The sequence below is a fragment of the Dreissena polymorpha genome, chromosome 3, assembly GCF_020536995.1.
Source record: "Dreissena polymorpha isolate Duluth1 chromosome 3, UMN_Dpol_1.0, whole genome shotgun sequence".
In the NCBI taxonomy this organism is placed as follows: domain Eukaryota; kingdom Metazoa; phylum Mollusca; class Bivalvia; order Myida; family Dreissenidae; genus Dreissena; species Dreissena polymorpha.
This window is the reverse complement of record NC_068357.1, coordinates 60,205,567-60,232,726: the sequence shown is the minus strand read 5'-3', so window position 1 is coordinate 60,232,726 and position 27,160 is coordinate 60,205,567. Positions and strand designations below refer to the sequence as shown.

The following is a 27,160-nucleotide window of genomic DNA, read 5'->3' as shown; positions in this document are numbered from 1 at the left end:
CTATGCTTTTAACGCCATCGGCGCTCTCGTTAAGTAACTGAAACCACAATTCAATTTTATTTACATAGTGACATGTTGTTGTGTTTTTGTTTTGTTTTTTGTAATAAAAAACCTAAATACAATATAATATATTTGTTCATATGTACATGAAAACACTAAAACGTTGAATTAACAACTCAATTTCAGCTGTTAATCTGTATAGTGACTCTTATCGCTGTTACATATTGTCTCAAAGAACATCAGTTCCACATAACACAATTAATCAAATTTTAATATAACAATTCGTATGTAAACAATGCCTCATTTTCGCTTTCGACTGAAGCTAAATGTGTTAATGTGTAAGAAAAGCTGATTTTATCTGTTAATCTGTTGAGTGACTCTTATCGCTGTTACATATTGTCTCAAATAAAACCAGTTCCACATAACACAATAAATCAAATTTTAATATAACAATTTGTATGTAAATAATGCCTCATTTTCGCTTTCGACTGAAGCTAAATGTGTTAATGTGTAAGATAAGCATTTAAGTAATTAATATTCAAACTGTCAACCTTCTGAAAATTTCTGTTAATTTGTTTGAGTGACTCTTATTGCTGGTGCATCTGTGTCTCAAATAAAATCAAATCCACATAACACAATTAATCTTAATATAACAATTTGTATGTAAATAAGGCTTCTATTTCGCTTTCAACTGAAGCTAAATGTGTTCATGTGCACGATAAGAATTTAATTAATTAATATTCAAATGAAAAACCTTCTGAAATTCCAATAATCGCACCAGAAATTGTACCATATATATTATTAGTGTTTATTTTCTTGCTTTCTTTTAAATACTATTACACGTAAATTAAAGTACCAACCGTTCGTTTTATAAGTGTGCACTACTATTATGCCTATTCTTGTCTCCCTAGTTGATTTTTCATACCAATATTAGTTTTGATACTAATACATGTTTGTGCATCAGAACTAAAAACTGTTATGATCTAGTTATGATCTAGTGATGTGTATTTTTCCAATATGTCCAAAACTGCCATTTGTTAAATGTAAATTGATTAATGGAAATTATACTTAGTAGCAACACCTAGTGAACGAATATATGTCATAGAAACACATATTGAAAATAGTTAAATTAATATCGGCATATCTAGTTTGTTTTCTTAATGATTAACTGTGTGTACTTGCACAAAAGGCACACGGGATCCAGTGGTATTCAATTATGTTGAAAGTATCTTTTGTGAAAATGTGAACTCTTAAAAATTGTTTTTAGTAACAACTTTTAGTACGCAAATATCTTTCCATGCGATCTTATAAACACTTATCGAAAATAGTTTTTATATATACTGTATATTGTATTCTGTTAATCAAACACTGTTTGTATCTTGTTTATGTTTATGCAGACGTTCATTATAACATTTATATATACACAGTTTATACTGTTAAACAAATTGTTTTTAAGAAGGGAAAAAACTATTTCAATGCTAACATAAAAAAATCATAGTAAATAAAGATAAAAAAACCCACAAAATCTGTTCAGTGCATAGATAATATGTAGCTGAGCGAAATATATATACCATCTTTATTTAAAAAATCCTGATGTTTACATAACCACACATCTTAAATTTTTTGTACAAAACATCTTAAAATAACCACGTTTTTTGTCTGGTAGAAACTTATACTGGTTACACTAATAACATAGCAATACACTGTATTCAACAAAAAGTGACGTTTAGATAAAATGATCTACATATTTTAAAGACTTTTTTCAACTACCTTAAAAAATCAATTTTCAGCTTCATATACTTGAGCTTGTTTCTGAAAACTTTTGTAAATCAGTAAGCTGATACCCGTACTACAATACTATTGCTTAAGTTAAAAAATTGGCCTGTGTGCTGTTTACTTGTTTGTTGTTGTTGTTTGTTTTGTTAGCATTTCTCTTAAGACATTTTACATCATAATAGCGTTATTTTTTATATCGTGTTGTTCATATACAATATGATTGCAGATATATGTATTATGTCTAGATACCTATATTTTGGTCTTTGTTTCTTTTGCAATATTGCTGTAACCTTTGTAACTAGAATGTCTGTTGGATGCTGTTCAAATCACCGTTTAGACTGTAGATCATTAACTTTAAATTTTTGCCTTTGTTTACAAACGGTACTAACAGCCAACTGGACTGGCGCACAAAACATCACCATTTACTTAACTATCATTTGGTATGAGTATTAAAATATGTACTCTAAATGTAAAAGGGCTAAATAACATAGACAAACGCACTAAAATTTTTAAATGGTTAGATGAAAAAAAAAAAATATATGTCTTTTACAGGAAAGTCATCTAACACCTACCTTAGCACAAACCTTAAAAAATGAATGGGACGGAGATATTTATCTAAGTGGACAACATACAAATAAACAAGGCATCGCTTTTCTGATAAAAAGTAATACAGGAATAACAGTGGATAACTTGAAAGAAATAATAATTGGCAGACAAGCAAGTATAGATATAAAAATACACGAAACACAATTAACATTAGTAAACATTTACGGCCCTAACATAGATGAATCCAAATTTTACGAGACATTGCAATCCTATATAATAAGTAACCAAGATAAAAACATTATAGTCGGAGGTGATTTCAATATTGTTCTAAACCCATTATTAGATAAAAGAAATGGAAACCTATATTCTCACTCAAAAAATAGACAAATTTTGAATAACATAATTGAAAACTACAATTTAATCGATTTCTGGCGTACAGTTAATCCGAATGAGAGAAAATTCACTTGGCATTCAAACACAAAACCAACAATATTTTGCAGATTGGACTATTTCTTAATATCTGAGTCACTCTGCAATATTATTAATACATGCAACATAAAACCAGGATTTATGACCGACCATTCTCTAGTTGAACTTAAACTGCACAATATACAACCTGAAAGGGGCCCAGGATACTTTAAAATTAATAACAGCATCTTATTAGATACACAATACCAAACGCAAATAAAACAGGAAATAACCAATACAGCTCAAAATAACAAAGATGCTAACCCCAACACATTATGGGAAATAATTAAAGGTAATATACGTAACACAACAATACGATACACATCATTTAAACAAAAAGAAACAAAAAAACTTGAAACTGAGACCATGAAAATAATTGAAACACTTGAAAAACAATTGCATGAAACAATTACAAATGATACCAAAGCCATTGAAGATGAAATAACATCAAACAAACAAGTATTAGAAGGAATCTATCATACACAACTCAATGGAATATTACTACGAGCGTGTGCACAGCATGTTGAACACAATGAAAAAAACACAAAATACTTCGCAAACATCGAAAAACGTAGAAGTGAACAAAAAACTGTACACAAATTAGTAGTTAATGGCAAAGATATAACAAACAGAACACAAATACTAGAGGAACAACGTTTATTTTTCGAAACCCTCTATAAACGAAAACATATTGAAACTAACACCCTTTTTAAAAATACACATCATGCTTTAAATCAAGAGGAAAAAATATTGTGTGACGGATTACTTAATGAATATGAATGTGGACTAGCACTTAAAGAAATGCAAAATAACAAAAGTCCAGGATCTGACGGCATCACAATCGAATTTTATAAAATATTCTGGAACGATATTAAAACACATTTAATTAATTCACTTAACTATTCATTTAAAAACGAAAACTTAACTACGCTACAAAAACAAGGTATAATATCACTCATTCCAAAACCTGGAAAAAACTTAGAATCCTTATCAAACTGGCGCCCGATTAGTTTACTGAACAATGATTATAAAATTGCAACAAAAAGTATATCCAACAGAATTAAAAAAATATTACCATCAATCATTTCAAGATCTCAATCTGGCTTCATAAAAGGACGTTACATTGGTGAAAATGTACGTCTGATACAAGAATGCATACATTATTTCAACCAACCAAACAATTCAGGCCTTATTTTCTTTGCAGACTTCGAAAAGACTTCACTAGATCACTCGTTTATGTTCTCTTGTTTAGAAAATATGAATTTTGGTGAAAGTCTAATGAAATGGGTAAAACTATTTTACACCGACATAAACAGCATTATTATTAACAATGGATTTTTTTCAAACAGTTTTAACATCGAACGAGGGGTAAGACAAGGATGCCCACTTTCATCCTCGCTATTTATTATATGCATCGAGTATCTATCACACTATATCCAATCAAATAAACATATAAAAGGAATATCGCTAGAACCTGACGACGAAATTAAACAGTCCTTATTTGCTGACGATGCAACTTATTTTTTAAATGACAATAGTGACTCATTCAATAACCTTATAGAATCGCTAACCCTTTATGGAACGGCATCAGGTCTAAAACTAAACACAAGTAAATGCACTGTGCTACGAGATGGTAAATTTAAACAAAGTAATATTCAACTTAAAAAAGAAATGAAATTCCACTGGACATCAGATGAAGCAACAACGTTAGGAATAACCTTTACAAACAATGAAAATGAAACAATTCTAAAAAACATATTGCCTAAATTACAAAAATTTAAAAATTGTTTAAAATCATTGCAGCATCGTAAACTTACACTAATTGGAAAAAACACGGTGTTGAAAACGTTTGCACTCCCTAAATTAATTTATACACTAACAGTCCTCCCAAACCCACCAAATGATATTATTAAAGATATACAATCAGCAATATTTAATTTCATATGGGACGGTAAACCTGATAAAATTAAGCGAACCCAGTTAATTCAATCTGTAGAAAATGGAGGTATCCAATTAACGGACATCGACTCATTCTTGAATGCAATCAAATGCAGCTGGGTTAAAAGATATTTAGATAAAACCAATACAAGTAAATGGAAATTATTCTACCAGAAAATCCTAAAAAAATATGGTGACTCCTTACTTTTTTAATGTAACATCAACAATACCATTTTGCATGAAATTGCAAACGAAAACATATTTCTATCGAGTGTTTTATCAGCATGGACTAATGTTACTCATAATCTAGAAACCCAAATCACCAGTAAAACTATTTTATGGAACAATAAAGACATAACTTCAAACAATAAGACTTTTTTCTATAAACATTGGTTTGAACAAAACATTAAATATGTCGACCAATTGTACGATTACAGAATAAATGACTTTTATTCTTTTGAGAACATATGTTATATATACGGAATACCTTCAAGCAATTTCCTAATGTATTACACATTAATTAAAAGCATACCCATACATATTAAATCTACAATTAATACAAATAACACACCATGTACCCAAACATCATTCACGGAAAACATACTTGCAAAACAAAACAAAACAAACAAAATATTTTACAAACTACAAATTAAACACCCTGCAGAAAACTCCAAGATTCAAAATAAATGGCAAAACCTGCTTCGAGAACATGAATTTAATTGGAAACAAATATTTATCATGCCATATAAAACAACTATAGATAGCACACTGAGAAATTTTCAATATAAATATGTGCATAGAATCATAGCAACAAATAAATACCTTTTTAAGTGCAACCTATCCAACACAAATTTATGTGATATATGCAGCGAACACATTGAAACAATAGAACACCTGTTCTGGGAGTGCAAACATATTCAAATTCTATGGAACCAGTTAACAACATTTCTAGAGAAACAACAATTAAAATTTAAACTGTCTCTCTTAAATATCAGTTTCGGTGTGAATACTTTTAAAATACCAGAAATTAATAACACTGTGAACCACATTATCATACTCATGAAATATTTTATATTTAGCTTCAAATACTAAAAACAAATACCTACCTTCAACTGTTTTATAAACTATTTAAAATTAAAGATCCAAATTGAAAAAGAAATAGACCACAACAACGATAAACTTCATATTTTTGAACAAAAATGGAAACGCATAAACTTTCATAACCCAGTCCAGTTGTCTTCTACCTAACTCTCCGCAAATCATCTCTATGATTGATTATTACATTTAAAAATAACAGCATACACCACAGGCAACCAAAGAAAAAAAAAACAGTATATCCTAGCATATCATGTATAATATGTGTTTGACATTATAACTGTTGTATTATACCACTTTTGTTCTTGCTTATGCACATATTTACATTGTATGTTTTATATTGAATAAAAAAAAAAAAAAAAAAAAAAAAAACTTCTTAATTATATTTAAGGAAAATATTTTCATAATCTCTTGACTTTTTGCAAAAAATAAATTACATTTACTTGATTCTCACATTTTCTGTGTTGAAAAGTCCAAACAGATATAGGGGGGTGCAATGTGCAGCACTTTTCAATTTGCTCTAGATCTTTTACATAATACAAACTGATCTATCAATAATATATTTGACGTTCAACCTTTAAGAGGAACGTTGACCTATAAAGTATGGACATAGGTATCATGGCTTGCGACATACAATATAAACACAGTGCACATTCTTGGCAACATATTAAAAAATTTCCTAACAAATAATGAAGTTTGGAAATTTCTGGATGGTCTAACATGGTGTTTGCTTCATGCATACAACTTGGTGGGGGCATGACAAGAAGGTCATTACCGCCCAAGGAACTGAGTATGGTATGAGCATGATATGAAGCTCATTCAAGGAAAAGTCGGATAAATGTTAGTTTGTAAGGTGTCCTCCCATGTAAGCCATTGCAATCCTCACAGGCTTATCAGGAACAATACTTTCTGCCTAAAGTGGATTTTCGATTAGAAGAGATTTCCATTGAACAAAAATTGCAGAAAGGGTTGTCATTGATAAGCCTGTGATGGCTGCACAAGATAACCTGGGATAACACTTTAAGCGAATGCTTTAAGCCCAGTTTTTCTTGTCAATTTTACCTGTCTGGTTGCCATGGATTCAGTAGCCATGGCAATGGCATGTTGAACATAGTGCTGGATTGTTGGTGTCAAATTTCTTGAAGCCAAGAAATCAGTGAATGGTGCATCTAGAACGTCTACAAATATGAAACAAGACATTATAATAACAAATGCAAGTTGATGATTTTCAAAGAAAAAATTACCTGATCTCAAATGTTTTAAATATTTTACAATATAACCAGTATGCACTCGACAATCCAAGGTGAAAATATTGGTAACGTTGAACCGGGTTATCAAATTGTGTACCTTTCTTTGTCAAAGGAATTGTGACATTTGATTTATTGCAATGCACAAACATATGCTATCATAAACAACCCAAATATGCACTGACAAATAGTCACACTAAATGCTCTATTGTTGAATTAAAAATAAATCAGAAATAAAACCAACAAAACTATAAACCTCCCAGTTCCTCCATTTTGTTCTCATAGTCTAGACAGAACTGTATGAACTTCATAAGCATCCGTTTCTCCAGCATACTGACAGACTGGCTACTAAACACATCCGATCTGGAGCATGGCACCTACATACATGGGCAAACAAGAGTTAGAATTAATAAAACCAACAAAAGTATAAACCTCCCAGTTCCTCCATTTTGTTCTCATAGTCTAGACAGAACTGTATGAACTTCATAAGCATCCGTTTCTCCAGCATACTGACAGACTGGCTACTAAACACATCCGATCTGGAGCATGGCACCTACATACATGGGCAAACAAGAGTTAGAATTTCAGCCTTAAAGTGTTGTAATAAATTGAGCCTTGTTCTGGGAAAACTGGGCTTAATGCATGTGGTTTAAGTTTAGTCTGCATATGCTAATCAGGGACGATACTTAATGTCTAAACTGGATTTTCATTAAGAAAAGGTTTTCTTTATACAAAAAAATCATAAAAGCGGAAAGTGTCGTCTCTGATTAGCCTGTGCAGACTACAAACGCATTAAGCCCAGTTTTTCCAAGAACAAGCCCCAATTTAATTCAGAACTTAGTAAACAAGTTTTTTTTAAATAATTTTTAATAGCATACATGATGCACAAATTATATCAACATAACCCATTATGTTATGTTTTGTGATACAAACTTATCTACCCACAAATCTTGTGTCAGTATAAGAATGTTCATACAACCCAAGTGCACATAGCAATAACTTCAGACTCGCTCTGGGAAAACTGGGCTTAATGCATGTGCATAAAGTGTCATTCCAGATTATGCAGTCTGCACAGGCTAATCAGGAGTGACACTCTCTGCCTAAACTAGATTTTGCTAAAAAAAGACTTCCTTCAAACAAAAAATACGCCTAAACTACATTTCGCTAAGAAAAGACTTCCTTCAAACAAAAAATACCATTAAAGCAGAAAGCATCTTCCCTGATGAAAATTTTGGATGGAAATTAATGCACATGCATTGAGCCCAGTTTTCTCAAAACGAGGCTAAATAGAACTGTATCCATAAACTAGGACATCTTATTAGGGATCAGTACCTTCTCTACAGTTCCTTTCATGACAGTGAGTATCTGTGTGACTGTTTTAAATTCGCAGTACTTTGCAATGTCGGACTGGATCAGTAGCTCAACCATATCACCTACTGAGAACAGAACCTAAAAGCAATAACACACAGAATTGTTACATTAAATATAAATATGGATAATGACTTTAATTCATTAACATTTTGAACTTTAAACTTATGTTAATGAATTTAAACTGCCACCATAGAACGATGGCATTATTTCAATTAAGAAAACATACTGTGGAAATAAAAAGATATATATAAGTTACCATTGTTATCACATGACAGTTATCAAAGAACGAACGATGCATTGGAAGTACCAATATGACTATATAACCAACAAGACATAAGTATCCAATGTACCTTTGGGGAAAGGTCCAGGTTAAATCTTCTCCATTCTGATTTAATTCTACTTGTTGTCCACAGTCTAGCCTTTATTTCTTGCTGAACACCACCAATAGTTTCAGAACTCTGAGGCTTATCTGCTTTCCCCAAAGTGGCATTAGAGGCGTCTCCATTCTCCGTTGCTTCCTTTACGGCCACTCCTACTGCTGCAAGTCTATCACTAACCTCAGTGACATCATCTGGTTTAGACTGGCCTGGATGGCTTTCAATATGTGAGGGTGTTAATTCATCTTTATGTGTTGATTGTTCAGTTTTTCCATGGTCTTCACTTTCTACAGGTTTAACAACCCTTGCCTCTAAATTTTCAGGAATGTCAGGCGTTTCCTTGCCAGCCTCTTGTTGATTTTCGTCAATCTTTTCATTATTTTCATCTGTGCCACTGCAATATAAATAAATATCTGATCAAGTTAAAAAACACAAAAAGAACTAAATGTCCCAGCGCCTCATTAAGTACCAGTGAAAAATAAACTGTAAATACTATAAATTGGAAGGTTAAACAATTGTATGAATGCAGTATGCTGATAAACACATACACAAGTCTGCCACAAAATTAGACTTCCAACATGTCACTCATCAGGTTGGCAATAAAGTCGCAGGCTAAGCCACTATCATATAAATTGTCATTTTGTGTAATTGCCCAACTGATCAACGCTGAAGGTTTACTGGCTGGCTTAATATAAACACCAGCACCATCAAGACATCAAGATACGCAAAATAATCTCAGTGATATCTATAGGAAATTCCTGATATTAAAGCATGTTGATGGAACATAGTTATATACATAATACTTTTTAATAAACAAAATATTTATTTAATCAAGTGAACAACAAGTTGAAACAACAAACCTCTCTGAACTTTATTACCCATGTCAAATGGGTACAAACTTGCTCACCTGACAAAATATTCTACAACAGCATTGGAGAAGGAGGTTTTGTTCAAGGGCATCTCAATGAGACGTTCATTGCTTTCTAGGATCTCAGAATCATTCACAGCTGGTCGTGCAATGCAGTCTACGCTTGCTGACCCCTCCTATGATGATAATGAAAACATCACAGTGACTTGTTGCTGGAATGGCACCACAAGCTGGGTCAAATATAATTACATTTTCAGTATTTTATAGAGCAACCTTTTTTCCCCCAATTGGTTTCATAGCAGACGTTAAACAAGAAACCGTCGGAGACGGGTGATGCTCCCCAAAGGTTTTTTTGTCACAATATTGCACTACCGTAATCACTCTATGTTTTCGGACACTTAAAAATAATTCTTTTTTTTTCGTGTCCGAAAACTTAGATACGAAAAATATTAACAAAATACAGGTGTCCGAAAACTTAGAGTCGAAAATGGAAGTGTCCGAAAATAGCGTAAATTGTATCAATGACTACCGGTAATAGCATGCGCTTGTAAAATATCATGCCTTATAGTATAAATTACAGTTATACATGTTTGCACTGCATTTTAAATAATTGTAAATGCTAAATTTATTTGACAGAAAGTTACTACAAGGTTGTACTTTGACCAATGAGTTCAAAAATGAGCATGTGATGTACCGATACAGGCTTGTATCAACCTGTAATTAACCCAATAAAAAAAAGCAAACTATGAATTCTTTGTTGGTTCATTTCCGATAGTTGTTGTGTAACAGCTTCCATTGTTCTTAAAACGCGTAATACGGTGCATCACACTTCGAAACATTTAGCATTTGTCACAGTTATTTTACTGAGAAGGGGTAGTACAATTGCGGTAGATAATTGAACTGTTAATTGGCACTACCCCTGGTAATTGTCATAACGCTTATGCTTTCGGGCGAAACCATTGTTTAATACCGGTTTACAAGGTTATTTACCCAATAACGCAAAATTAATGTAATGGTACATTGCCCTCAGGCATGCACCCGCAATGTTTTATGATGTTAATCTGGTTGTAAAACCCCATGATCGAAGTGTCATTAGATATCAAAAACAGGTTCTAAATTTGGTAAAATAGCGCTGAAAAATATACTGTCCGACAACTTAGAGACATAAATAATGGACGAAAACTCGTGTGTCCAAAAATAAAGAGTCACGAAAAATAATTATTTTTGCTAAAAAAGGGGGTGTCCGAAAACTTAGAGTGTCTGAAAACATAGAGTAATTACGGTATATATTCAGATAAAAGGAAACGTCTTGAGGGGCATAACTTTGGACAAAATAATACGATGGATGGTTTAGCAACTTAAAAATTTCAAAGGGCCATAACTCTCTAAATAAATCATCTAACCAGAACCTACAAATAACATGCGCATCTCCGCAAGGTAGTTAAGCCTCCCATAATGCTTCATTGAATTCCAGTCAGTAGTTGGGGAGAAATAGCCAAGACAAGAATTGCTCTATATGTACAGTTTATAGAAAATTTCAAAGGGCCATAACTCTGTGAAAAATCATCCAACCATTACCGGCTGATAATATGCACATCTCCTGTTGGTAGTGAAGCTTCCCATAAAGTTTCATTGAATTCCAGTAATAAGTTGCTGAGAAATAGCTCGGACAAGAATTGCCCTATATGTACAATGGAAAATTTATAAGGGCCATAACTCTGTAAAAAAATCATCCGACGACAACCGGCTGATAATATGCACATCTCCTCTTGGTAGTGAAGCTTCCCATAAAGTTTCATTGAATTCCAGACATAAGTTGCTGAGAAATAGCCCAGACAAGAATTGCACTATATGTACAGTTAATGGAAAATTTCAAAGGGCCATAACTCTGTGAAAAATCATCAGACCAGAACCCGCTGATAATATGCACATCTCCTCTTGGTAGTGAAGCTTCCCATAAAGTTTCATTGAATTCCGGTGATTAGTTGCAGAGAAATAGCCCGAACAAAAATTGTGCATGGACGGACGGACACACGGACGGACGGACAGACGAAGCGGCGACCATATGCTCCCCCCCCCCAAATAATAACAATAATAAATGAATCCAAAATACGGACTTGCTTCTTCACATAGTACTTATTTCCAAAGTGATAATATACAACCAAATGCTTAGCCATATTATACCTAAAGATAAATGACTTTGGCAATTTACAATCAAGACTTAAATAAAGCATAGTTATCTTAAAGTAATTTATTTATGCAAACACAACAAGTTAATCAAATATAGGAATCTTTTGGACGGTTATATGACTATTATGTAATTCAAAACTGCATTTTGTTTTTAGCATAGATTCCTCATTATATATGTGATTCATAATGGCATTAATGAAAAAAATAATTGCTGGTAACCTAGCAACTATAGTTTGCTTATTGGATTCAAAATTTAAATGATTTTGTTGTAAAATCAAATGTTGTTTATATTGTACATTATAATTGCAACATCAAACGTCACATTATTGGGTTCTATGTTGTTGAGAAACTTTAATCATTGTTAAAGTGTAGATGTTAACCTTAACATATTTTGTATATGATTAACTAAGTCTTGCATATACATGTCTTTGTAAATTGATTGTATAATAAAAATACATTACAAATTGAATAAAGTCATTGAAACAGTAAATAACAAGATGCGTTTGTGAAACACAATGTCCCCCTATATGACGTTTGACCTTGGAGGATGACCTTGACCTTGTGAAGGATGACCTTGACCTTGACCTTTTACCACTCAAAATGTGCAGCTCCATGAGATACACATGCATGCCAAATATCAAGTTGCTATCTTCAAAATTGCAAAAGTATTCATAAAATAAGCGATTTGGGCCACATATATTTGACCTCTGACCTTGAAGGATGACCTTGACCTTTCACCACTCAAAATGTGCAGCTCCATGAGATACACATGCATGCCAAATATCAAGTTGCTATTTTCAATATTGCAAAAGTATTCATAAAATGAGCGATTTTGGCCACATATATTTGACCTCTGACCTTGAAGGATGACCTTGACCTTGACCTTTCACCACTCAAAATGTGCAGCTTCATGAGATACACATGCATGCCAAATATGAAGTTGCTATCTTCAATATAGCAAAAGTTATTGCAAAATGTTAAAGTTGGGCCAAACAGACCAACAGACCAACAGGGCAAAAACAATATGTCCCCCACTACGATAGTGGGGGACATAAAAATATTGTAGTCATGGATCCTGGGGAGTTTTTGTTGAATTGAACTCTTTTCAACACAAAGTGAAAATGGCTATATGCATAAACCAGTAACCAGTAACTTAGATTCTTCAGATTGTATGCTATTTATTTCCGCCTATCAGCAGGCTTGGAAATGAAACCTTTAAAGGGACTGTCAACCACGAATTACGAAAAGAGAAAATTAATGTTCTAAAGTACCATATTTTTTTACAATGATTAGTTTATATTGATTAAAATATCACGACTGGTATATTACATTACTTGAAAAAAGTTCATATTATCAGTATATTTGATAATAAAATTTTGCGATGTGAAATCGAAAGTACATCGCAAAAATAGGTGACATAAGGATATACACACTATAAATAACGCAAGTAGATTGATCATTTTATATATTAGATATTTACAATTCACTATGCATGTACAATTTGCATTTCTGGGTTTTACCACGTGACGATGATGATCAATCTACAGTACTGGCGTTATTTATAGTTAACTGGTAGTTACTTGGTAGACATACCCAGTAAAATTTATTACCAAATATACTGAACATATGAAAACTTAACAACTTTTTTCAAGTAATGTAATATACCAGACGTGATATTTTAATCAATATAAACTAATAATTTTTAAAAATACAGTATTTTACAACTTTTCTTTTCTTCGTCGTCGTGGTTGCAAGTCCCTTTAAAACTTGATTCTATTAAGAAATGTTTGTTATTGAATTTTAGTTTCCTAGTGGACTACAAACAGGCCAAAACGTGCCACTGAGGGGTAATGGGTTAAAAAAAGAACCAATGTCTCAAAGGTGTCCTTACAGCATGTCTCTCTGCCCATTCCTCTAGACTCTTCAGGTTAAAGGAGGCCCAGTCTCCGCTGTAGTGATCATTTCTGCAGGGAAGAATCTCAAGAGTAACACAAACACTTTGCAATGTACATCAATCTTTTATTTATTATTAAGTTATCATGTACAGTGTTTTTTTTACAAATAGGAAAATGGTGGTGGGGCCCGTCCAAGGGGAAAAACGCGTCGTTTTTTAGGAAAAGGGGAAAATTAAAAATTCACTCTTTTATATGTTATGATATTTATTATATGAATACACATGTACGTGTATGTATGAATGCCATATTCACAACTGAATTTCTCTGTCCTTTTTCTTAAATATATATCAATGATTTTTCAACATTAGTTTCAGACAGTTCAGCCTTCATGCACAGTCTCAGTTTTCCTAGCCATTTTGAGTCTAATTGGGACTTTTTAATCAATAAAATGGCAAATTTGAGCATATTTTATCTTAAAATGGACCAAATTGGAATGTTTTTATCAACCAATATTGACACAATATAGATACATCAGGTCTTTTCCTGGAGATTTTGGGAAAAATGCAATTCATATGAAAAGTCCACAGATGTGGGAAAAACTAATTTAATAGAACTCTTTATAATAATTCAAAATCATATTATTTTTTATATACTTTATTACTTGTTTATGAAAATAATTTGAGATATATTTTTATCATTAGAGTTCTTTGTAATAAAAAAATAAATAAATTGTTTTTTGTTTTTTTAAAGTTCTGGAGGGGATTTTTTCTATAAAATTGGGGAAAAATATACACTCTATTTTAAGGGGAATGGGGCCGAATATTGGCCCCAAAATTGCCTTAAAAAACACTGATGTATTACATAAGCATTCAGTTTCTACATAAATCTATAATTGAATTGCATAAGGTTTCATGCATTTAATGTGAACTTTTATATTTAAATAATAAAGCATTTAAGTTAAGTATTAAAGTAAATGTAATAATGACTCTCATATAATCAAACAATTCAAACAGAACTTTTTGTTAAGAATAATTGGTTTTACATACTTATCCAAATGAAGAACTCTCTGTCCAATTCTGGAGAATGCTGCAGCAACAATGCTCTCAGGCATGCCTATGATAAAGAAAACAAAATGACCAATTGAAATAATAAAATATCCTTTAGAATTTACTGAAGTGCAGTTAAAAGAATTATGCAATTAAGCCTAAACTGAATGGTTATTTGTTCGAAAATGCATACGAGTATCAATTTTAAATAAATTCCCATCCTCCCAAACATTGACAGCATTAAAAGTCCACAACTTCTAAATAGTTATTTTTAGTGGACTTATTAAACTCATGGTCCCAACAAGAGTATTACGGATATATGTAATCACAGGGGTTTAGCTGTTGATCCCCACTGTCACAAACTGGGACAAATTTTCAAAAGTGGCGACAAATTTTTCAAAGTGGCGAATTTCATGAATGAGATATTATTGTAGATTGTGCTAATCTGTATGAAAACACGCAAATTCGTTGAATTGATATCCCCCGCCAATATGCTTCTGGACATAAACGTGTTATATTTAACACTCAAAAAAGCATTTTTTCAAGATACAAAGGGCCATAACTCCGTTATTAACAGATGGTGTACAATGCCATTTGGCGTGCATCATCCTAGTATCCATATATATATACTCATACCAAGTTTCAATGAAATCCGTCAAAGCACTTCCAAGACAGTGATTTTTTTTGCTCAAATTTACAGCCGAATTTCGGCTGCTTCCCAATCGCAAAAATACACGTTTTTTCCCAAAATTCTGACCAAAATTTCCCAAAAAAAACCCAACTTCCAAAAAAAAAAAAAAAAAAATTTTTTTTTTTTTTTTTTTTTTAGAAAGAAGTCTCATATAACTTAATTATGATTTCAAAAATCTAGGTCTCAACTTTATTTTTTAAACATCTTACAAAATATATAACTTGAATTTAGTCATTTTTGTCCATATATCATTCCCAAACTTGCCACTTTTATTGATTAAAGAAAAAAAACAATTGACCAGACTCCTTTTCTAGAAAACTCCCTGAACATGCACTTAAAAACAATATCACTTCTGTACTTATAATCCTATTTATAATGCTGAATTTTTCCCAATTTCATGGTTTATCGCGCTATTTTTCCCAATTTCACGGTTTATCGCGCTTATTTTCCCAATTCAAATGGCACAGGCTGTAACAAATTAAAGCAAAAAAAATCACTGCAAGATATGGCTAAGTCGGACGGATGGAAAGACGGACGGACAACGCCAAAACAATATCCCTCGGCCGATGGCGGGGGATAATAAATCTTGTTTAGTTCATAACTGAAGCATATTAATTCATCACAATGCATGATAACAAGCCCTAAGAGTATTGTTTGTTATCAGAAGGGATTGACATGGTTAGAAAGATTATTTTGGATGTCACAGCATCTGTTTCAGGCTTGTTAGACACAATCACACTCCATTAAAATAAAAATAGCACTATTTATTTTTTAATCTTCTGACTTAGTTAATGATTTTGTTTGGAATATAGTGATTATGAATTTAAAATATCAAATGCAAAAATTTATTGAAGCATATTACTTATTTTGGAAATGCCAATTCCTTTTCTTTCCAAAATGAGGCTAAATTACACCAAAGAAAAAATGTATTTGTTTTGTATGGTATTTCTGATCTTAAAAACACTGTAAGCCCTTTATAATGATTTATTTTAACATGAAATTGGGACAGACATTTGTAATTTCAACAAATCAAGATCTTGTTTGGAAGGAGGATTTAGCATTCCACATTTAAAGTGTTTAAAGTATCATATTGTCATATATTTCTGCGACCTGATGATTCTTGCAATAATGGGGATATTATATTATGAGTTGAAATAAAGTGAAATTAATAAATATCTCCTATTATTAACAATTCAAAAGTTGAATTTCAATCATGAGGATGGAATTTACGCTTCACTACGCAACAGTGCTCACTCTGGCCTTCAGAAAATAATAGCCATATTTTTTTTCCTTAAAAAAATAATAGCCAAAACATATGCGGACTTTTCCGCAAAACGGTACTGAAGGCAAAAAGAAAGAAAAAACCATGAATCTCATTTTATATATGTTTTATTAAATGTATATCTATTGGATTCAAGTTATAATATATATATATACTTAAAAATAAGCATAATATCAGTGTGTCATTTTCTTATAAAATATTATCATGGCTTTACAATAAAGAATACAATCAATGTTGTGGGTGTGACTTAATAAACCAGATCTCAGCTACAGTTACATACACATAAGAATTAAGGGCAGAGGCCCCAACCCACCCAGAGCACTAATTATACTATTTTTTTTTTAGTTTTTCCAATTGCAATTTTTGGTGAACACTCGAAATATTATAAACCACACCTTCCGTATCACCGCATGTGTATTCGTCATTCTTTTTTTGCTGTTATGAACTTCGAAAATAAATCATAATGGACGAAAAAAATACAGTATCCGAAAACGGTAATCCGAAAAATCGTACGCGTTTTGCACATGAAATATGCATAATATAAAATATTAATATGCATAATCTAAAATGTGCATATCGTTCGACTACTTTATCTCTTAATACGGCGTTTGCCATCGGCCGCAATATTGTAGGCAGAGGCCAATATCAATTGTAAATGATTTATTCCAAAAATAACACTTTCGCAATGCCGATCATGTTTACATCAATTAACGTCACAGCGCGTGAGTTAAAATACACCACCTTAGTGTAATTCCAAACACGTGTTTCGTTAAAATTAGCTGACCATGGCATATGCCGGGTCCCTTTGAATTGGGAAAACCAGGTTACCTGGTAAAAAATTGGAATCATATGTTAAAGCAGACGACAAACAGCGGTAATTACGGGGATAATTAGTTGATGGCGATTAAATAATTATTTCATCAAGCAATGTTCAATGTAATCTAATTGCAGAAAAAACGGCGTGCAAAACAAAACCAGCCAACAATATTAGCGGCGATTTTTCAATAATGACGATTAAATAATAATTGGCGAAAAATTAACAAAGATCTAACAGTTACCGATAATTGGTAAAGCACAGGGAGATTAAAGACGTTTTTTCCGAAATATATCAATGCTGTCGGACACTGATTGAGAAAAATGCTCTAGGCCACAATGTCGCAGAAGTTATTGACGCGTGTATGACAATACACAGGGTCGAGTGTGTACACAGGTAATCTCGTTATCGATTTTTCCTGCTTGATGGCCCGATTTGCAGGCGTTTCGCATTCGCCGGACAACATTTAGAGGCAATTTGTTTTTTTATGTAGGCGGATAAAATAATCGCCATTTTTTTCTAGACAATTTTAAGAAATAATAGCCAGTTGGATAAAATAATCGCCATTGGCGATAATGTCTGGCAGCAGCGTGAGCACTGACGCAACCAGTGATTTTTGCCGCGATTCTCCCATCACCGCGATCAATGCAATGTGACAAATGGTGGTGATTCTGAGTGACAAGAAAATTTGGGTGATCACTCAGCAATTCCATGGTGACCGTCGCTCAATGTATCTCGGTGTACGGCAATCAGCCCGAATCACCGGGAACCGCTGCGATTCAACTTTTGTCGCTGAATAGAAGTATTCGGCAACATGGGAATCGGAAATATGCATTTGGCAAACTGGGATACAATGTAAACAAGGGCTGTTTGTTAAACATGCATGCCCCCCATATGGGCTGTCAGTTGTAGCGGTTGTTGAATACGTTTTTTGTCACTGTGACCTTGACCTTTGACCTAGTGACCTGAAAATCAATAGGGGTCATCTGCCAGTCATGATCAATGTACCTATAAGTTTCATGATCCTAGGCCTAAGCATTCTTGAGTTATCATCCGGAAACCAATTTACTATTGCGAGTCACTGTGACCTTGACCTTTGACCTAGTGACCTGAAAATCAATAGAGATCATCTGCCAGTCATGATCAATGTACCTATGAAGTTTCATGATCCTAGGCCTAAGCGTTCTTGAGTTATCATCCGGAAACCATCTGGTGGACGGTCCGACAGACGGACCGACATGTGCAAAACAATATACCCCCTCTTCTTCGAAGGGGGGCATAATAACTGAAATAATAAATAATCTGCCCATAAGGAATTGGCATGGACTATATTATTATTAATAGGGTCTGATATACAGACATGTAATGATATTTTTACCTTGCCCCAGAATCAAAGATTGCTTTTTAATTTTGAATTGAAGGACATCTTATAGAATCAGGGTTTGAGTATATAATCCAAGAAATCTTCCATATAGCCTGAATTTATGGTCCATATTTTTGTTAACATGATGCTTTAATGGATGATTCCAACATCCTAGGAGGAAAAGCAAGGGCGTCAATCAAAAAGTTTAAATTTTGCATGTAGTGATACAGTTTTTCAAACAGTTTTTGAAAAACTGTATCACTACAGGCAAAATTTGAACGTGTCAGTTATATAAAATACACTTTTATGTAACCCTAGAGTCATTGCTTCAATAAAATGGAACACTGGCGTAAACATTAATTATACGAACCTGTGCCCAAAACAACTACGTCGAACTCGTTTGGAAGGTCCATTTTCGATAATTTGCCAACTCCTTACACTGTATCCACATTTACGAACTTATTTATTCTGTTCATTAAAATAATTACATATCACGTAATAAAACTTAAATTTAAGTTCAATAAGGCTATGTAATCAACAACAATTGTAAGCGATAAACAACACGAAAATTGGGAGAACTTTGAATCCGAATATTATAAATATAGCTCAGTTTGAAAACGAAAGCGGAAGAAGAGGCCACAATACACCAACATTTTGTGCTAAAGAAAAAGTAGGTGTGTATTTTTCAGATTATAAAATATATGCATTAGTTGATTAATTAAATCAGACACTTGTATAAAATCAATTTCAATTCCTCAAAAAGTATTTATTCTTCTTTTAATGAAGTTGGTTTTATTTGTTTATCGTGACGTCAGTAATAAATGACCGGTTAAATGACTAATTAGCCAACAATACTAATCATTGTTATTTGAATTAAATATAATGAGTACTACACAAAGGGGTCATAGCTTTGGTAAGGCAAAGCCGATCAGTAATAATCTTTTATGAGGGATTTTTTTTCTTTAAAACATGGTTAGAAAAAATAATATATGAAATGGTGGATTATTTAATATTGTCTATTGACATCTAAATTGTTTATTATTTGTTCTGACTCCTAATCCTATACTATAGTCTATAGCTCAAAATGTCGCTTTTTGCATGAACAGATCTAGTTTGTCTTCTGTAAATTTTTGTAAAGCAATACATTACTAACTATGTTTCATTCAAAGGATAAGTAATGGTTGAACAATAATAAGTTAAGGTATTAGACATTTAACACTTTTCACAATTTTATTATTTTTTTAGATAATACTTATCTTAATTTAAATTGTTATATTTTCAGCAGATCATTATACTAAAATTTACAAGATGATTTTAATCCCCCCAAAAGTGTTATTATTTTTCAGCTTTTTGAAGAAACATTTAGAATGATATTAGGAAAAGCTCAGTTTGGGGTTTCTACATTTTTTGCGTCGAGTCACTCAAATGACAAATGTGGGGCCAATGGTCTTCCGCTGACTCCAAACTCCATCAAGATTGTTGGCAGATTTCAGTATTTGAAGACACTCAATCATCCAAATGTATGCAAGTACCTGGACTGCGTAAGAGGCAAACATGGTATGCACAATTGTAACATTTAATTAAATTGTGCAGTAATTATTATTTACATTGCATAGATGAATAATTGTAGTATTTTATTGGGTGTTTTGTAACTTATAATACAGGTTAGAAACTATAAACAATAAATTTTACACATTTTAATGTTCACTTGGTTTTGTTTGTAGAAAGACTTATGTTGGTACAAGAACACTACACAAATAACTTGGAGATCGCAAGAAAGACTGGAAAATATCAAAGGTAACAATTTAAATTAGAAGAATTGATATTTCTGCTATTCTTTTCAATTTATGAGTGAACATATATCCACAATAGAGGAAAAGTCTTAATTACTTTCATCAATGAATTAATTAAGCAGACCTTTATTAATCAAGATAAGTATATTTAGACAATATACAAATGTGTAGGAACCTGAACATTTAGAAAAATCAACAGATAAAAAGTGATTTCAATTTAGTGATGTGATTTGCAACAAAATATTTTTCATAATATATTATACATTATCTGATTTGTGATTATTAATTGAAACCAACAAAATGGTAATTTATACAAATTTGGAGATGAGGATTTTGGGGAGGGGGGGGGGGGGTGGGGGGCAGTTCACATTTCATTTTTTAACGTCATAAATTAAATTACTTACAAAATTATAAAATTTGGAATAGTTTAAGATATTATAATAATAAAAAAAGCAATGCAGGACCTGGGATTCAAACCAAAAGCTCACATTTTACTTTAAGATCCAATCTCCATGCAGAGTAGCCGCTCCATGCTCTCACATACAATCTCTGCCATCACAAGACAATCCTTTTAGATCTGGAAGGATTTTATTTTTTTGTTTAAGTTTTATATTATAAAAAGTAGTATCATATTTTTATGAATTTTTAAACTTGTGTATAAGTTTAGGTTAATATTTTTTTATCTAAATTAAAAAAAGTAAAAATAACAACTTGAAGATTATAATAACACATGGTTTCGGCTATCAATCACATTCGTCATGGTTGGTTATAACATCAGGGATTTGATTTAGCCATGATGGTTCCAGTCAAATGATCAAGCCATGATGGTTCCAGTCAAATCTCTGTGCTGGGGTTGTATAACCCAAGAGAGGCTTTTGAATTGCAATGGCAGTGATTTTTTACCTCAAGAGGAAAGGTGGTGGGGCCCTTCTGGAGGGGACTTTTATGAAGAAAGGGGAATCATAATTTTTAGATAAGAGCGTTTCCGTTCCGTTTCCGTTAGCATAAGCGTGCAAATGTTAAAGTTTTCGTACTACCCCAATTATTTTCATTGTCCCTTGACATATTGCTTTCATAATTATGGCCCCTTTTCCACTTAGAATATACAGCAAATGTTAAAGTTTTCGTACTACCCCATTTATTTTCATTGTCCCTTTTGTCATATTGCTTTCATAATTTGCATACTTGTTAACCAACATCACCCCAACCTATAAACAAGAGCAGACAACTCTATCAAGCATTTTGTCATAATTATTGTCCCTTTTATACTTAGAATATTCATATTATTGATAAATCTATGTTAAAGATTGTGTACTACCCCAAATATTTCCTATATCCTTTGACATATTGCTTTTATATGTGGCATACTTGTTAACCAACATGACCCCAACCTATGAACAAGAGTAGACCACTGTATCAAGCATATTGACATAATTATGGCCCCTTTTACACTTAAATAATTGAACATTTTGCTTAAATTGCCATAACTTCTTTATTTATGATCACATTTTATTATTACTTTGACAAAACAACACTTACCTGAATACCACAATGGATTCCACCCAAACAATACCCCACGCCCCTACCCAGAATCCCTCCCCCCACCCCCCCCAATTTTTGTTTTGTTTTGTTTTTAAACATCATCTAATAAATTACCCCACCCCACATTATACCCCCCTCTAACCCCTCTCACCCCCCACCCACCCCCTACCCCCCCCAATTATTTTTTTTAAACATCATCTAATAAATTACCACACCCCACATTATACCCCCCTCTCACCCCCCTACCCCCCCCCCCATTTTTTTTGTATTTTTCCTTTTTTATTTTTGAAAGATCATCTAATAAATGACCACACCCCACATTATACCCCCTCTTAACCCCCCCCCCCCAAAAAAAAAAACTATATTTTTTTTTTCCTTTTTTTATTTTTAAAAGATCGTCTAATAAATTATTGAATATGAACAATTTCCCCATGATGGCTTACGTTATACTGTCAAGCACTCGAATAGTCGAGCGCGCTGTCCTCTGACAGCTCTTGTTTTATATTCTAATTGACTTTAATAAAGCAGTAATATACTTAAATATAAATGCTAAAATTAATAAACTGCTCAAACTTGATGTGCAGAAAATAGCTAGGATTGTGTACACCTACTGTTAATTTACTCCCAGTAATTGTTTTCCAAATGTAGTTGAATTAGTTTTTCAAAATAAAGGTTACATGGAGCAGGGAATATTAAGGTCATTATAGTGGAAAAATATATACCTTTTTAGTAGGGCAATGGTGATAAATTTTGGCCCAAAATTAGCCCTAAAAACAACTTTAAATAGTTATTGAAACACCCTCTTGATAATACAAGTGTTTGATAAATATTCATTGAAAACCGCTATGAATGCTATTTTTTTTATTTCGATTGATTATTCTCAATCAGTAAACAAATATTTTTAAGATTTCAGGAGGGTTATTTTGATTGTTTGAATATAATTCATACATTCATTGACAATGACACATTTATTAAAAATTGTATTTCACAGTTTGTGAACAAGTCCCTTTAAAACTTATTCATCTCCATTATCCGCCTGCATACCAAGTTGCTAAATCTACAAGGAGGAAAGTTTTGTAGTAATTTTTTTGCATCTATTTGTACAGGGAGGAAAGTTTATTACGTCTTGGTTTTGAAGTTCTACAAGGTCTTACTTACCTGAACCGCCATGGGGTCACACACAGAAACCTGTCTTATCAAAACATCCTCTTTGACAGTGAGGTAATGTGTATATTTTACAGAAAAGGGTTAAAATTTAGGCTTAAACCAGTTTTAGCAATTTTATTGCTAAAAATTGTTAGAAATTAATATGGATTATATCGTGTGTATGATACCTGAATTTCAATCACAAGGTTCAGTGTTTGTAACTCGCTCTGGTTGAATTTATTAGATCTCTTTAAAAGTACTCATAAAGATATCAATAAGCTAGAGACTTTTGAAGCCTTCAAGCTGAAATAAAAACTTATAAACTTAACAAAGGCTGTGTCGTGAATTTATGTGCAATGCATGCTGCATTCTAATTTATTGAGCCTTACTTGTTTCATAGTTATAGTACTGGTAATTACTGGTGGGTACAAATATAAGAAACTGTAATGCACAACTGCACACATAAATATCCTGGTACTTTGTGAAATTTATGTTGGATTAAGTTTATTCAAATTGCACAAAGTAAAACCTCAGCTGCAGAGCATGGAGAGAAGCTTTATTAAAACATATCGTCCTTCATTTATTGCAAGGAAAAAATGAATTTAAACCTTTACCACTTACATGTAGATACCTATTTTTACGCATTTGTAGTCCCTAAGAAAGATACATTTATGTAAAGACCTTTCTTACAAGATTCAAGTTTTAAAGGCTTAAACCCCTAGATACTGATGAGCAGCAAACAGCATAAAAATTGAACAGACTGCGAGTTACTCTAACTCGCAGGCTGTTTTGGTTTTATGCTGTTTGCACATAGCCAATTTCGTTTCGCTTCTGAGTGGTAAAGGGTTAAAACAAAACGTCCTTTATGTATTTCAAGGAAAAAATGAATTTAAGAATTTGTGTTGCTCTTTTCAAGGACAAAGTGAAGCTGTTAGATTGTGGCGTGTATTACATGACAGATTATGGTGCTACAGTGCGGTTCCCAATAGGGTGGGTTTTACCTCTTCTGTTCTTCTGTTGCCATTTTGTTCTGAATGTAATATAAGAAGTTTATTTCTGCAGTTGCATACTTTATGGAAAGAAATGAATATGAATCACATCTGACTTATTATTAAGATTACTTTGTTCTTGCTATGTTCATATATGGCACTCTTTATTTGCTTGTATTTTCCAGTGGACACAATTGCCATACTATCCTTTTCAAGAACCCTGAATAAACTTCTTTTATGATATGTTAGATATTTTGTTTACATTGATGTTGAATGCATTTTATTAAATGGATAAGATATTTTGTTTAAATTGATGTAGAATGCATTTTATTAAGTGGATATTAAAAATCACTTACTAGTTTTATTGCATTGCAGAACTGTTTTTAGTTCACATGTGCAATGCACAAGGTGTGCTATTGGGACTGCCTTTTGTCTGCAAAGTGTTGTCATTTGTGTGCAAACTTTTCATTTAAAAAGACATTTCTGTCTGAACTGCTGGGCAGATTTAATCCAAGCATTACTGGACTAATCTTTGGATGTCACTGTCAAAATTTTTCAAATAGTTGCGGTCCCCCTTATATGCAGGTCACCTGCAGAGCTAAAAATATATTTTTTTTTTTTTTAAATTAACATCTTTGTGTAACCTGTAAGGGTCAGGGGTTTAGTATGTTACATTGTCTACTGGTCCTCTATTAAATTTGTTCAAATCATACCTCTGGGGTAAAACCTGGCAACATCACAGGGGTTACATGATTAAAAAGAATGATAAACATATTACTTTAGAAGTCATCTCTGAATCCACAAGTCTCTTAGCTTTTATATCTGATATAAATTATCAGATATCATTCCAACAAAGAGTTTATTCAAATCATGCACCTTGGATCAAATGGGGCCATGCCCCAGTATGCACATTAATTTTGAGATGTATATAGTAAAAATATATATTATTGTTTCTGAAACCCCAAAGGACCATGGTTAAATGTTTGATGTGTAAGATCTCCCAGTGGTCCTCTACTCAGTTGGTCCAATAATTCCCCAGGGGACAAAAGTGGCAACACCACTGTGATCAAATGAACCTTGTTCTGTGAAAACTGGGCTTAATGCATGTGCGTAAAGTGTCATCCCAGATTAGCCTATGCAGTCCGCACAGGCTAATCAGGGATGACACTTTCCGCTTTTATGGTATTTTTAGTTTCAAGGAAGTCCCTCCTTGCCGAAAATCAAGTTTAGGCGGAAAGTGTTGTCCCTGATTAGCCTGTGCGGACTGCACAGGCTAATATGGGATGACACTTTACGCACATGCATTTAGCCCAGATTTCTCAGAACAAGGCTCAAATGATCTATTCAGAATTAGGTACTAAGTAAATAACTGTAAAAATTTGCTCTATGAAATGACAAATCCCAGAGCTTTGATATTTGGTATGAAACAACAGACAGACATCTTGCACAAAGTTTGTTCCAGTCATGTCTTGGGGTCAAAACCGACCATGCTTTTGTGGTCACATTATTTCTATAGACTATAGACTATGTTTTTTAAAATCACAAATCCCAGAGCTTTGATGTTGCATATGACACAGCAGATAGAGGTCCTGTACATAGCTTGTTCATGGGGTTAAAACTTGCCATGTCCAATTGTCACATGATTTTTATAGACTTGTGCAGTAGACAACTTCTTTTCTGAAACAACATGCGACAGATGTTTTATATTTGGTGTGTACATTTGTATAGTGGTCCTTTACTATGTTTGGTTAAAAACCTGCCCTTAGACCCTAAATTGGCCATGCCCTGGTGGTCCCATGATCTATATAGACTTGTTTGGTAAATAACTTGATTAATCTTCTCTGAAATTGCAATAATATTTGGTGAAACATTGTCAAGTGGACCTCTACTATTTGTTTAAATCACACCAGGGCTAAAAACTGGCACCAATGATCACTTGATATGTATATATGGACCTGTATGGTAAATACATTTAAAATCTTCTCTCTAACTTCAATGGTCAGGAATAAAATATTTGATGTGTAACATGCTACTTAGTTGGTTAAAATTCCCCTATGGTGGAAACTGCCCCTGCTTTAGAGGCCTTTTTTGAGGTGTGAGAGTGAAATGTTTTATATTTAATTATGCAGCATTAAAACTTATTGTGGTGTTGTTTGAAACCACAAACCACACAGCTTTGGTATTTTGTATGTGCCATCATATTGAAGTGTAGTGGATATGGTGTGTCCACCTAGCGACTTGCAGATGATTGGTTTGATCCCCACTGTTGGAGCGTTTTTAGATCTCCCCAAGAGACACCAATTACTGATTCTAGTCCTAGGAAATGGACTCGAGTGTGTTTCAAATAAACATTCGGCTTTCTATGCCATCAAGCTAAAATAAATAAAACTGGCTGTTTTCTAATACACAGGTAAGCGATAGAGGGCCATCATGGCCCTCTTGTTTTCATGGACCATGGAGTGAGAGATTGCACCTATTGTGTGTTTTATTCCTGTATTTGTCTTATAATCATTGGAAAATATGTGCCTTTTTGAGTTTGTGATCGTTTGCAGACACCTACTGTTATGCCAGAGTACATGGCTTGAGAATTTAAGATCTTCTGCAAGTGGTTACAACTTAAAAAGTGTTTTTGCAATAGTATATTAAAAAAACATAAATAAATAAATATTTATAGTATATTGTAACCCACATCATCATAGGCTTTATAATATATATCTACCAGC

At 32.9% G+C, this 27,160-nt stretch overlaps 2 protein-coding genes across 13 annotated transcripts in view; one reads left to right on the top strand and one right to left on the bottom strand.

Annotated features, from left to right (window-relative positions):
• Positions 1-19,519, bottom strand: part of LOC127874383 (rab proteins geranylgeranyltransferase component A-like) — a 32,947-nt gene extending 13,428 nt beyond the window's left edge. For 2 of the 8 annotated variants that reach the window (XM_052418669.1, XM_052418670.1), the window contains exons 1-8: positions 19,338-19,516; positions 14,818-14,884; positions 13,768-13,840; positions 9,726-9,862; positions 8,792-9,212; positions 8,403-8,519; positions 7,327-7,447; positions 6,886-7,001 (exon numbers count right to left, since the gene is read on the bottom strand). In XM_052418669.1, the coding sequence (XP_052274629.1) occupies positions 6,886-7,001; positions 7,327-7,447; positions 8,403-8,519; positions 8,792-9,212; positions 9,726-9,862; positions 13,768-13,840; positions 14,818-14,884; positions 19,338-19,380 (1,095 nt within the window). In that variant the 5' untranslated portion in view covers positions 19,381-19,516. Of the gene's footprint in view, positions 1-6,885; positions 7,002-7,326; positions 7,448-7,502; positions 7,624-8,402; positions 8,520-8,791; positions 9,213-9,725; positions 9,863-13,767; positions 13,841-14,817; positions 14,885-19,337 lie in introns of all 8 variants that reach the window. The other 6 variants (XM_052418668.1, XM_052418672.1, XM_052418665.1 and 3 more) reach the window with 6 other exon arrangements.
• Positions 19,520-19,584: 65 nt separating this feature from the next.
• The window catches only part of LOC127874381 (TBC domain-containing protein kinase-like protein), a 39,551-nt gene continuing 31,975 nt past the window's right edge, over positions 19,585-27,160 (top strand). The window contains exons 1-5 of one of the 5 annotated variants that reach the window (XM_052418659.1): positions 19,585-19,641; positions 20,314-20,524; positions 20,692-20,764; positions 23,409-23,523; positions 24,365-24,438. In XM_052418659.1, the coding sequence (XP_052274619.1) occupies positions 20,335-20,524; positions 20,692-20,764; positions 23,409-23,523; positions 24,365-24,438 (452 nt within the window). In that variant the 5' untranslated portion in view covers positions 19,585-19,641; positions 20,314-20,334. Of the gene's footprint in view, positions 19,642-19,857; positions 19,881-20,297; positions 20,525-20,691; positions 20,765-23,408; positions 23,524-24,364; positions 24,439-27,160 lie in introns of those variants that run through there. The other 4 variants (XM_052418661.1, XM_052418662.1, XM_052418663.1 and 1 more) reach the window with 4 other exon arrangements.